Raw genomic sequence first — 12,518 nt, 5'->3', positions numbered from 1 at the left:
TGAGTTCTCATATTTAAAACCAGAATGAGAAATTCATAAATTAGTATTACTTAATAGTTGAGTTGATGTGGTCTATCCAATATAATTTTCTGAATCAGGGCCCCAATCCCTAGGAACAGGTCTAAAAACCAAGATACCAAGCCAGTTATTTTTTGGTATCAGGCTTTGTTGTCGGGCTGTGTTATACACTGGAACCTAGAGGCAGGCCTGGCTGGAATGACAGCGATGTCTCTCAGAATCCTACCAGTGACGTGGTTGTGAAAGCACACGTTGTTCCATCATTCGACCAGTGTTTCCCAAAGGGAGGGATGCTGCCCCTTTAGGGGGTGCTGAAAAGATCGCGGGGGGCTGTAAACGGTTCATCCTGGATGATCAGCCATAGTGTCTGAGTTTTTCATTGCTAGGGGGCACTGAATAATAATCTTGTTCTCAAAGGGGGGCGGGAGGTAGGCCAAGGAAGTTTGGGAACCTACAGTCTATCTCCATTACCTGGTGAGTGTTGGCCAACCTACACTCATTTCGATTTCTAAGTAGCAAATCATTCTCTTAAAAAAAGTTAATATGGATTTAGCAAGTGCCCATCAACGGGTATATAAATAAACAGAATGTGGGCTATCACACAATGGAAGAGTACAAGCAGCCACCCAAAGAACAAACCTCTGAAATGGTATCGGGGATACCACACGGGCGAACCCTGCAAACAATACGCTGAGTATGTGTAGGACGCCAGATGCAAGAGAACAATGGGTGCATGCTTCTCTGTATGAGGTGCCAAGGCCAGGCCCACGCACAGAGATGAAGAGTAGCATAAAGGAGACAGGGGCTGGGAAGGGCATAATGGAAGTAACTGTTTAAAGAATATAAAATTCCTGTTTGGGAATGACAAAGAAAAATACTGAAGTAGAAAGTAGTGATGGTTACACAATACTGTGAATGCACAAACCTAAGTCAGTAGGTCTTGCTACAAAATCGTAGATCCTTTCACTAAATGAAGACATCAAAGTGTGAGGCTATTATTTTCTGGCACATCCTCCCATCTAGGCCTACCCATTCTGTAGGCCATGGTCCCATCTCTCAACCTTTCCTTGAAGGACTCTGCTCTGTGGTTTGCACCAAGTTTTGGCATTCTCGCAGGACTCAACCATGTTCCTCTGACATGTTCTCTGAGTGTTAGGGAACAAAACGAGGCCTGCAGGGGCAAGACCAGGACTGTAGGTTGGACGGGCGGGGTAAGGTTCCCCAACCAAATTCTCCTAGGTGATCCCTTGTTATCCGTGAAGAATAATGAGCAGGTGCCTTGTGCAGTGTTCACGTACTGGACTGCTATCTGAAAGACGAGCAGTTGGGAACGCCCAGCTGCTCCCAGGGAGAAAGATGAGGCTTTCTGCTGCCGTCAAGGGGTCGAGTCTCGGAAACACGCAGGGCAATGCTACTCTGACCTCACAGGTGTTATGGGTACCGCTTCTATGGTAGTTGGGTTGTTTTATCATGATGAAAAAAAAAAATTCCTTGATGCAACTTTAATGGCCTTTTCCAGGAAAAGTTTTCTGGAAACATCTTCATTGTCAGCACCTGTGACCGTCCTGTGAGTCTTGAGAAAGTCTTTGAAGATTACCTTTTGCAGTCTGGAAACACAGTGGCCACTGCCTTCCGAGCAGCCTTGAATTTGCCCTCCTGCCTTTCCTTGAAAGGACGCGCCAGCTGTCCAGGTGGGTGTTTGATGTGGCACAGCACATTCCCCTCAGCTTGCCGCAAGTTTTAAAGACGTGGGATATGACCCCACGGGCTCTGTTCAAGCTCTGTACTAGCCTAACCCCAAAATCTTTTTCTTTTTCCTAATGACACCATTTTTGGGAAGGCATCCTAATAAAACTAGGACAATTACATTATGGAGAGAACTTGTCTGTAGCCATCCACACGTTGCAGAGATATGTTTAAATCTCTTTTATTTGGAATCAACCTATGAGTGTATGGTCTGAAACCCCAGCAGCAATACTTTTTGACTTACTCATACTTAACACCACTCAAATTTGCACACTCAGAAACGACAATTTTTTTTGGCTATGTCTTAGCACACGTCAAAGAACAAAATAGACTTGGCACACTACAGCTTCTCTGTTGTATCTAATACACAAATAGAGCTCCATTGGGTTATTCGTCTAAACGATGGTTTTAAGGCTGAGATTCTAACACTCTCCATATCTTCTGCATCATCGATAAGTTGTTCTTTGCTTGGTAGTTATATGCAGTTTTCACAAGGGCATGTGGTACCAGAGGCATTCCACAGACAACAGCCACACAGCTAGACCAGCACACCTCAGCCTTCTGGGAGGAAAGTGGAGCCACGCCTCCAACAGGAAGGCCAATTGTCCCATTCAGAGGTCCTTGCTAGGTGCCGCAAGAAACCTGCTATTCTACTTATGAGCAACTTTACCTAAGACTCTTGTTTTCTTGTGGCAAATGACAAGAATACATTTTAAAACTGTGTACTTCAGTTAAAAACAAACCAAAGAAAGAGTGGGCATTTGCATTGGGCTACTCGCTGCAAGGTCAGCAGTTTGAAACCACCGGCTGCTCTACAGGAGAAAAATGGGGCTTTCGACTCCAGTAAGGAACTACAGTCTTAGAAACTCACAGCGGCAGTTCGACTCAGCAAATTTATGATAAAACTAAACCCAACGAATTCTTCCTGCGAATTTGGAAACACTTGAGAGTCAGTGACCTAGAGAGACATACAGTTGAAGACTGGAAAAAAAGTGGGGGCAGTTTTAGGTAAGAATTCCTATTAGCATTCTGAAATTCTGATTTTAAAATATAGCAAGGGCTCTAATTCTTTTACTCGCTCCTTCTTAGCCAAATAATTTTACTAGTTTATTTTTGATAGAAGGAATTAACACACTGACTTTGAGAGTGCTAGATATGCACATTAAATGATCTTTAGTAAGGCAGTTTTTCTCTATCAGACACAAGTACCAAAACCTAAGTCTCCGAATAATACCGCGGAGCCTGATACATATGAGAAGGAACGTGATCTTTATGGGATCCCTGGAGTAGAACTCAAAGCCTATCTTTCTCCCACAGAGGGGCTGGTGGTTTTGAACTACTGATCTTGCAGTTAGCAGTCGAAGGCATAATTCATCATGCCATCAATGTTCCTTATGGGTCAGAGTGGACTCAATGGCAGGGAGTCCGTGCCCCCACCCCAGTTCGTTAGGACTGCATGGTTGGTATTACTGCTTACGAGAGTGTCTTTAACTTCGAAGTCCCTTCCAGCAGCCCTTTGGCACAAGCGTAGCAGCAACAGAACACTGCAAGCTACAGCAAGAGCGACCAAGAAGAGCCTACGCTTCCTCAGGGCACACGGCAGCATTCCCGAGAAGAGAGGCCCACTGTTCTGGGCTCACACAGGTCCAGCCAATTATCCTGAAGGCCAATTTCTCACCTTCTGCTCCAACACCCCTGAAATCCCTGGGCCAAGGCACAGTATAAATATACTATGGGAAACATCACAGAGCAGCCTGGTGTTGGAGCGCTCCATTTTCTAAATTAAGGAGGAAGGCAAAAATATCTGGCAAAACCCAAGGATGTACATGTCATTCCAACACAAATAAGGGGAAAGGGGTGGAGTGGTGAAAGGGGGGGCGGGATTAAAAGGAGACAATGTCACTGGGGTCATAGGACACAAATCCACCCAGGGGGAGGGTATGGTTTATGCCTCCACAGAAATGGAGACCCCACCATGGCACGGCAAACCTTGAAGGCAACGTAACCACATGGAGCAACTCAAGAACAGAGTGGGAAACAGGACCGGCCCCAAACTGATCCCCTCCCCTGTAAGTAGGTTCTACAGAGGACAACACTAAACCTACAGGTTGGGGAGAGGGGTGGGCCAGCCATGCTGATACAGAAGCAAACCAAGAAGGAAAAAGAGTGAGGGTATAGACCCCACATGGGCACACCAAGTCCTGAGGACTGTCCCTGCATGAAGCTGCATGCACGGAGCTGCTACGGCGCAGCTAAGGCACAGAGAGGGCTGTAGGGCCGACAACAGCTTAAGGCACTGGAGCATACACAGAGGACAATACGGGGGACTCATGCAGGGAGTGAGTCTGGTCTGAACCTCCCACAGTGGGTGAATCAAGAAGATAAAATGACAGATCAGCAACAGAAGCAAACCAACGCCACAAAGTCCCTGAGGAGACCCCCAAATGGACTTCAGGCTAGGAGGGGGCAGTTCCCAAACTCCTCAAGGACTGGTGGGGAGACAGCCATAAAGGTCAGGAGACAGACCTGGAATTATCTAGGCTTTTTCTGTTTTGTTTTTTTTTCTCTCTTTTTATTCAATCTTGTTTTTTCTCCATTATTGTTGGTTTGCCTACCTATATAAGATAGGCATGGGAAGCAAGCCCAAGGAGAAAACAAGGAGACCAATGGTTCTAGAGGACTTGTGGGAAAGAGGCGGCCAGGGAAGGGAGTGGTGAACAAACAACACCATAGACAGGGAAACAACTAGGAAATTAAAATCAACAACGAGGAGGACATAGAGATCCTGGGGGTGTTGGAGCAACAGAAATCTAGCTGAGGGGAATTACTAAGAAGCAGAAGGGCGAGCATGATGGTAGTACAAGATAAAGGTAAAAGGAAACAGAGAAAAGATCTAGGAAGCAAAGCTATGGATAGAGGTATAAACATAGGTATAACTATATTAATTCATAAATATAGAGGTATTGGCCTATGCACATATATTTATATGGCAAAACATTGAGGTAGTGGACAGACTTGGGGCCTCTGCTCATGCCCTTCCTCAATGCAAGAACACTTTGTTTTACCAACCTGGCATTCTGTGATGCTCACCCTCCCAACACAATCCCTAAAGACAAAATGGGTGCACAAGCAAATGCGGTGAAGAAAGCTAATGGTGCCCGGTGAGCATCTGGGGTCTTAAGGCCATCTCACAGAGAAGCAACAAGCCCACATGGAAGTAGCACATCAGCCTGTGCAATCATGAGGTGTCAATGGGATCAAGTTAATAGGCATCAGAAGACTCAAAACAAACAAGCAAACAAATAAAACATATTGCTGAGAACAAGGGGTCTCAGAGCAGAGACCAAAACCCATCTGTAGACAATGGGACATCACCCTCACAGAAGGGTCACAAGGTAGGGATGAGACAACCAGGGAACAGTATAGCACCAGTGAAACACACAATATTCCTCTGGTTCCTTGAGGCTTCCTCACTTCCCACCATCATGACCCCAGTCATGCCTTTTAGTTTGGCTAGACTGGAGCGTGCACACTGGTACAGATAAGCTCGCGACATGCTGAATGCAGGTCAGCTAAAACCCTCAGGTACAGAAATGGGAGGTGGGGTGAAAAAGGGAGGAAGGGGAAACAGATCGCAATCATCAACCCATAACACCTACTTCAGGGATGAACAACAGAAACTGTGGGAGAAAGGAAAGTGGTTGGTGTAAGATATGAAAATAATAATTTATTAAGGGGTCACAAGTGAGGGAGGGAGTGAGGGAGGGGAAAAAAGAGCTGATACCAAGGCCTCAAATAGAAAGTAAATGTGTATCAAATAATGATGCCTGATGGGGATTCCACAAGTCTAATTGTGGTAGTTACATAATCTGGTGTCAATTTGGGACTTGATAGGATTAAGAATGAAGGAATGGACTCTAGTCTTGTCAATCGGATCAAAGCCCATGAGGCCTCTGTGTGGGCATGGCTTTCACCAGAGAATTCTGGGAACTCTGGTATTTCCCCCCTGGAGGCAGGAGAGACACTCTCCCTAGGCTCACTCCCTTGGAGATGGCTCTACTGACAAGACACATGGTGGTATGCTCTGGGAGTTGAGAAGCCACATGGACCTACCCTGATGCAGCCCTGGGAACTGGAAAAGCCACGAGGAGACCCCAGCCAGTACTGAGATGCTTACAGCGCCACTGCAACTATAGGCTTTCTACCCACAAGCCTGTGATCGTCCTGCATTCGGCATCACTGCATGTGTTTCCTGAGTCTGAAGAGGACTTATAGATTGGTATCGGACATGTGGGCTAATATTGGACGTATGGGCTCGGACTGGACTGGGATGCTTTCTTAACATACAATTACCCTTTATATAAAACTCTCTCTTATACGCATGTGTGTTTATGACTTTTTTCTCTATTCTACCTGGACTAACACACAAATGTAGCCGAGAGAAAGCACAGAGAACTAAATGAAGGTAGAACCTCTCACCCTAGTGGGACAGGAGGAAAGTAAAAAGAAATAGAGGAAAGACCTAGGAGGCCAAAGACATTTATAGAGGTACAAATATAGACATACACATTATGTAAATATATTGATATAGAACGACAGAGATATAGGCCTATGTACATATCTTTAAATGTTAAAGCCTAAGGTAGCAGATTGTCACTGGGTCTACTCAAGTACTCCCTCAATGCAAAAACACGTTTTCTAATAGCCTGGCATTCTGTGATGCTCACCTTCCAGACATGATCACTGAAGTCAAAATGGGTGCATAAGCTAATGTGAAGAAAGCTGATGGTGGCCGCTTTCAAAAGATATGGCATCTTGGATCTTAAAGGCCTCAAGGTAAATAAGCAGACCTCTAGCTGGGAAGCAACGAAGCCCACATGGAAGGAGCACACTAGCCTGTGTGATCATGAGGTGCTGACGGGATCAGGTATCAGAAGACCCCAAACAAATGTATCAATGCAAATGATGGGGTTCAGAGTGGAGACCCAAAGGCCATCTATAGACAATTAAACATTCCCTCACAGAGGGGTCACAGGGAAGAATGAGATAGCCAGGGTGCAGCAGAGCACTGATGGAACACACAACATTCTTTAGTTCTTTAACATGCTCCCCGTTCCCGCCCAATATCATGACCCCAGTTCTACCTTACGTATCTGGCTATACCAGAGCACGTATACTGGTACAGATATGCATTCTCGACACACAGAATCCAGGACAGATAAATGCCTCAGGAATCGTACTGGGAGTGGTGATATCACGAGAGTAGGGGAAAGGTGCGGGGAGAAGGGCGAGAAAAGGGAAACCCACTATAATAATCGATGTATAGCCCCCTTCCTGGTAAACAAACAACAGAAATGTGGACGAAGGGAGACAGTGGACAGTCTAAGATACGAAAATAATAACAATTTATAATTTATCAAGGGGTTCATTAAGGGTGGGATGGTGGGGGGGGTGAGGGGGAAAAAGAGGAGCTCATACCAGCAGAAATTGTTTTGAAAATGACGATGGCAACATATATACAAATGTGTTCGATACAATTGATGTATGGATTGTGATAAGAATTGTATGAGCCCCGATAAAACGATTAAAAAAAGAGAGCTGTAAGAGCCCTCTAAATAATGATCTTAAAAAAAAAATCTGGCAACCTTTTCATGAAAATGGTTAAAATAGACTCAAAGCAATTAATGGTTCAATTATTTCCATAAAGTTGGCTTACTATCCAACCGAGATATAATCATGGTTCTGCAAAAGTTGTCCTCAAGTAACCCCCTAACTCGGGGAGACTCCATGTACAAAGAAATTAAACTCTGCCTGGCCCTGGGATCTTTAGGGGACTGGGCCATTGCGATCCATATTTTCATTGGCTGATATTTTAGACTGCAAGGCCAGAAACTTGACACCACCAGATTGGAAAGAGAGGGATGGGGCATTATTTGCCGGGAGAGAGTTACAGACTCGGAAATGCACACGGGGCTGTTCTACCCTGTGCTCCGTAGGGAGGCTCAGGGTCTCCTGAGTCAGAACAGGCTTGATGGCAGTGCGTGAGTGACTGAGTGAGCTATTACAGTGAGTATTCTACCACTGAGCCCCACTGCTTCAGAACGTGACATTCTCACCCACTGCCACCAAGCCCATTCTCAATCCTAGTGACCCTGTGGGACAGGAGAGCTTCCCCAGTGGGTCTCCGAGGCTGTCAATCTTTGCGGGAGGAGGAAGCCTCATCTGTAGGTTGGATTCTAACTGCTGCCATCTGTCGTTAACAGGCCACTTCGTAATCCGCAACGCCACCAGGACTCTAGGAGACACCGGACCATCACATTCGGAGAAAGAACCCAGAAATGCAAGCGCCCCTCTCTAAATTTGGTCCTTAGTTCATACAGCAAGTGCCAGTCTGACAGAAAAGCAGATCTTCCCTAAGACAAACATCCCTGGAAGAGTCTTCTCATCTAGCCTTCTTCCCCAGGCCCTCACGGAAATGGGACTCTTCACCTCCACACCACAGGGCTTCTTCACACCCTCTCCCTTATCAGAAGTCCTTCCTATGCAAAAATCGTCTATCACAATGACCCTTTTTACTCTGAATTGGATTTATTCCTTCAGCACTCTGGACCGCTCAATTGACACTGTAATTGGTTTTCCAGAGCTCTCTCTCACGTTTCTGCTCCATAGAGTTAGAAGTGCTACTGCCCTTCAATTCTTTCAAGGCTCCAACGTGATCTGAAGGAAGCCATGCACAGAGCTCATGTGGCGTGAGAACAATTTAATGTGATGCCTTGCCAGAGATGATAAACTCTGCTGGCTTGATCAGAAAACCGCAGTGTTCGGCTTTAGCTAACTTTCAGGCACAGAGCGCTAGCCCAAGCAACGCCGAAGATTGCAGTGGACTCGGCAAAGCTGCTGACACCACAAAGGGTCCATTTCTATCACCACGGTGCGTCCTCTGACTCAAGGAAGGCAAGAACACAGATGGCTCTCCTCCCTCACTCTCTTTGTCTGAGGGAGAAACACACATCTGTAACCTTGAATTCCACCCAGGCCCAGCTGTAGGAGTCTTGAATATTGCTTATCATGGCACCAACATTTCAGAGTACAACCCACGGCCATTCAGATGTTCTGACTCACGGCAGCACTCTACAGGGTATCTGAGACTGTCACGCTTTATGGGCAGCAGACAATCTCATCTCGCTCACACAGAATGGCGGGTATGTTTGAACCGCCAACCTTGGGGTTCACAGTCCAATGCTGCTCCCACAGTGCCACCACACAACTGTGGGTGTGGTGAACCCTTGAAACCTTCACGAGTGATGACAAGTATCAAATACACTGGCTGTGATCTTCAAAATGCTTGCTTCTGAGGCCTGACTACATAGAGGGCCTATCTGGAAAGAGATCGACAATAGCAGTTGTGTATTTTCACAACTGCCTTGTGTGGTGCACAGAGACTGGCTGAGTCACACACACGAACACAAAGCACACATTTGACAATGGCTGGAAATGGATGTGCTGCTATGCAAGTCCAGTGGCTGTACGCAATATCCTGATTCAGTTCACACACACACACACACACACACACACACACACACTCGCTCTCAAGAACCATACTTTTCTTTTTCCATTCAGTTCTTTAAGTGCTTTGAAAGCTTTGCAGAAACGAACTTAGTAGCCGTGTCTGCAGGTGAGATGACCTTGGGATTATATGATTTAAAAAGAAAAACCAGCTAACAAAAGGCTGTATCAGAAACCAGGCATCGTCTCACTGAGAATGTTCTCTACGTGGTAGATGCCGACACAGAAGGAACAAAGCCAATCACTAGGAGCAGCGCGAGAATGGCAGGCGGTCAGATCTGAGTCTGTAGAACGGAGGAGGGAATGGGGAAAGCGTCAGAAAAGGCAGCAAAACATTTACCCACTACAAAGAGTGACCCTCCACGCCTATGTGCACAGCTCCGGGCCAGTAAGTGGCAATGGAACAGGTGAGTCCCGACGCTGCACAGATTTAAGGAAATGGACCAAGAGTCCATACCAAACCTCACTCCTCTTCCTATGAATTCCTAAATATCCTTTGCTACTGCAAGTATATTCACGTAATCTGAAAAGGGAACGGCATAATCATGCCGTACTGTGCAATACGTTATCGGGGTAGGGGTGGTGGTGGTGGTGGTGGTGGTGTGTGTACACAATTGAGCACCCTAGGGTTTTTCAGTGGTGAGGTAGAAATAGATCTCCTAGGTCTTGCTGCTGAGGCTCGTCTGAGTGGACTTGAACCTCCAAGCTTTCGACTGAGAGCCAAGATTACTAGCGGTCTGCAGACACACTCGCACGCACGCACGCACGCAGGAACTGTCAAGTTTTCGGTGAGCAGTGGGCTGGGAGAAAACGCAGAGAGCCTGCGGCAGGCACTTACCGAAGACTCGCTGTCTCTAATGAGGAAGTCCCCTTCCACGCCCCGCTCGTTGAGGGCGCACTCGGCCTGGTGCCGCGTCACGTTCCCATAGTACCACTCTCGGCCCGCGAACCGTCCAGTGGCCGAAGGGCCGGTGTAGCTTATCTGGGGCACGTGGGAGGGGTGCAGGGCGGGCCCCTCACTGAGGACGACCACATAGTTTTTGGGAACGAGGCCAATCTGCCCGCGGGAATTTTTACATTTCCACCACTCTGGGTCATTTTCCGGTTTCTCAATCACTTCCATGGTTTCCCCCTTCTCGAAATTGAGCTCCTCCTCGGTCACGGAGCTGAACGGGTACAGGGTCTGCACCACGTGCAGGACGCGCACGCCCTGGCCGTTGCTCAGCGAGGCGCCCTTGCGCAAGCTCAGGAAGCTCGGCGAGTCCGCCGTGGCCTCGTCCACCTCCTCCAGGACGTAGTTGGACGGGAACCAGCCAATCTGCCCGTTGTAGCTTCCTCGCCACCAGCCGTCGCTGCACTTCTCCATGACGATGACCCGGGACCCCTTCACCAGCGACAGCTCGTCCTCCCTCTCGGCCAGGTAGGCGAACTTGACGTAGGCGGGGATGTTGAGGTCGTAGATGCGGTCGGCGCTGCTGCTGCTGCTGCTGCCGTTGGCCGGGTACTCGGCGTCCGTGCTGGGCGTCGGCGAGGCGTCCCGCGCGCTCGTCTTCCTCTTGGTTTTCCCGAGGCCTGTGGAGACACGGGGGAGGCTTAGTGGCCACTCGGGCAGGGCGGGGTGCAACACAAGACAGAGGCGTTTGTGGTTACATAATCAATATCTGTAGCCAGAAGTAACGGGGGTGGGGGGCTGTCTTTGAGCACATCCTCCGTCGGGAGACTACACAGCAGGAAGTGCAGTGATCAACTCTGGTGCCCAAGCGCCATCACTACCAGGAAACGGAAACGTTTGACACTGGTGTGGTCCGTGTGGAAGTCCTAGAACCTGTGCAGTATGGAAACCGATCCCTCTCCCCTCTACTAAAAAAAAAAAAAATCAGCATCGCAAACCATACAAACATGGTGGGCAGGTCGTTTCTGAAGTGGCCTCCTCCCAGAAATACGGGAAAAGGCAGCGACATAGGTCTTCCAGGCTGCTCTTCTACTATTGGGAAGCCGACCCACAGGACTTCCAGGGCTGTCTACTCTAGGCCTCCTTCTCACCTGCCTCTCCTCCACGCAGCACAGTGGGCCCGCCCTAGGGGCAGGAGTGGAGACGGCTCACCTTTCCTCTCATCCCCAAACTCCCCTCTTCTTGCCAAACAGTAACGTGATTCCCCACAACAGTGAGAAAAGATTAACCAATCGGTTAAATCTAAAGCAGAAATTTTCTTACTGTAATTAAAACTCATTTGAAACAAAATGAGTTCACATCAGTTGATGGTGACATCATGTGTGTCAGAGAACTGTGCTTCGTGGGGCTTTCCAATGCCTGTGATCTTTTCACATGGGGGGTTTGGGGGTGGGGCGCTTGGTGGTACAGTCATTAAGCAGGCATTTGGCCGCTAACTGAAAGGTCCACACTTGAACCCATTGGCTGCTCTGTGGAAGAAAGCTGTGGTAATTTGCTCCTACAGATTTATAGTCGTAGAAACCATATGAGGGAGGTTCTAGTCTGTCCTGTAGGGTCGCTGGGAGTTCAAAACTGATTCAAGAGTGACCTTTTGAAAGATCACCAGGCCTTTCTTCCACAGTACTTGTGGAGTATCAAACCCTCAACTCTGCCCATTAGTAACCCAGTGCTTAACTGACTGCATTTCTCAAAGATCCCCCAAATTGACTAGTGAGTCGCAAAATCAACTTAATGGAGTTTTTTTTAAAGGGAAGAAGACAGAGAACCTTTGAATGTCCCAAACACAGTGAGGGTGAAGTATTGTTTTTCCAGTTAAATAGGGGAGTGCATCCCACATGGTAAGATGAACCTTTTCTCCCTACAGATGAGGAGAGCGGTCTGAAAAGCCCCCAGGTGGAAATGCTTGCTGTTTAACCCAGTTAAAATGCACAGAACCCTGAACATTCTGGAGAAGTGAGTGAGCCCAGCGTAAGAAGGCCAGGCAGCCCTGGAGCCTTCCCTGCTAGAGAGTTCACCTGCCAGCTCTGCTGCACGCTCCGACCCTAACTGCAGATTCCGCATGAACACTGTGGCCACGTGCAGCCTCCTCTCCCTTGTCCAAGAGGACAAGCATTTTCACAGGTAACCTGTACCTACTGGAATGAAGACACCTGGACCCTTAGACTTACTTTTGCTTCTATTGACGTCTGAGCAGGTGTAAAGTCAAGAGGTCACATGGAATCAAATGTGTGTCCTC

At 47.7% G+C, this 12,518-nt stretch overlaps 1 protein-coding gene across 2 annotated transcripts in view; it reads right to left on the bottom strand.

Annotated features, from left to right (window-relative positions):
- Positions 1–12,518, bottom strand: part of NCK2 (NCK adaptor protein 2) — a 168,030-nt gene that overhangs the window by 13,825 nt on the left and 141,687 nt on the right. For both annotated transcript variants that reach the window (XM_075563349.1, XM_075563348.1), the window contains exon 4: positions 10,169–10,902. In XM_075563349.1, the coding sequence (XP_075419464.1) occupies positions 10,169–10,902 (734 nt within the window). The remainder of the gene's footprint in view (positions 1–10,168; positions 10,903–12,518) is intronic.

The sequence above is a fragment of the Tenrec ecaudatus genome, chromosome 11 (assembly GCF_050624435.1).
Source record: "Tenrec ecaudatus isolate mTenEca1 chromosome 11, mTenEca1.hap1, whole genome shotgun sequence".
NCBI classification, from domain to species: Eukaryota; Metazoa; Chordata; class Mammalia; order Afrosoricida; family Tenrecidae; genus Tenrec; species Tenrec ecaudatus.
The sequence above is the reverse complement of the archived record's forward strand: the minus strand, read 5'-3'. Positions and strand labels throughout refer to the sequence as shown.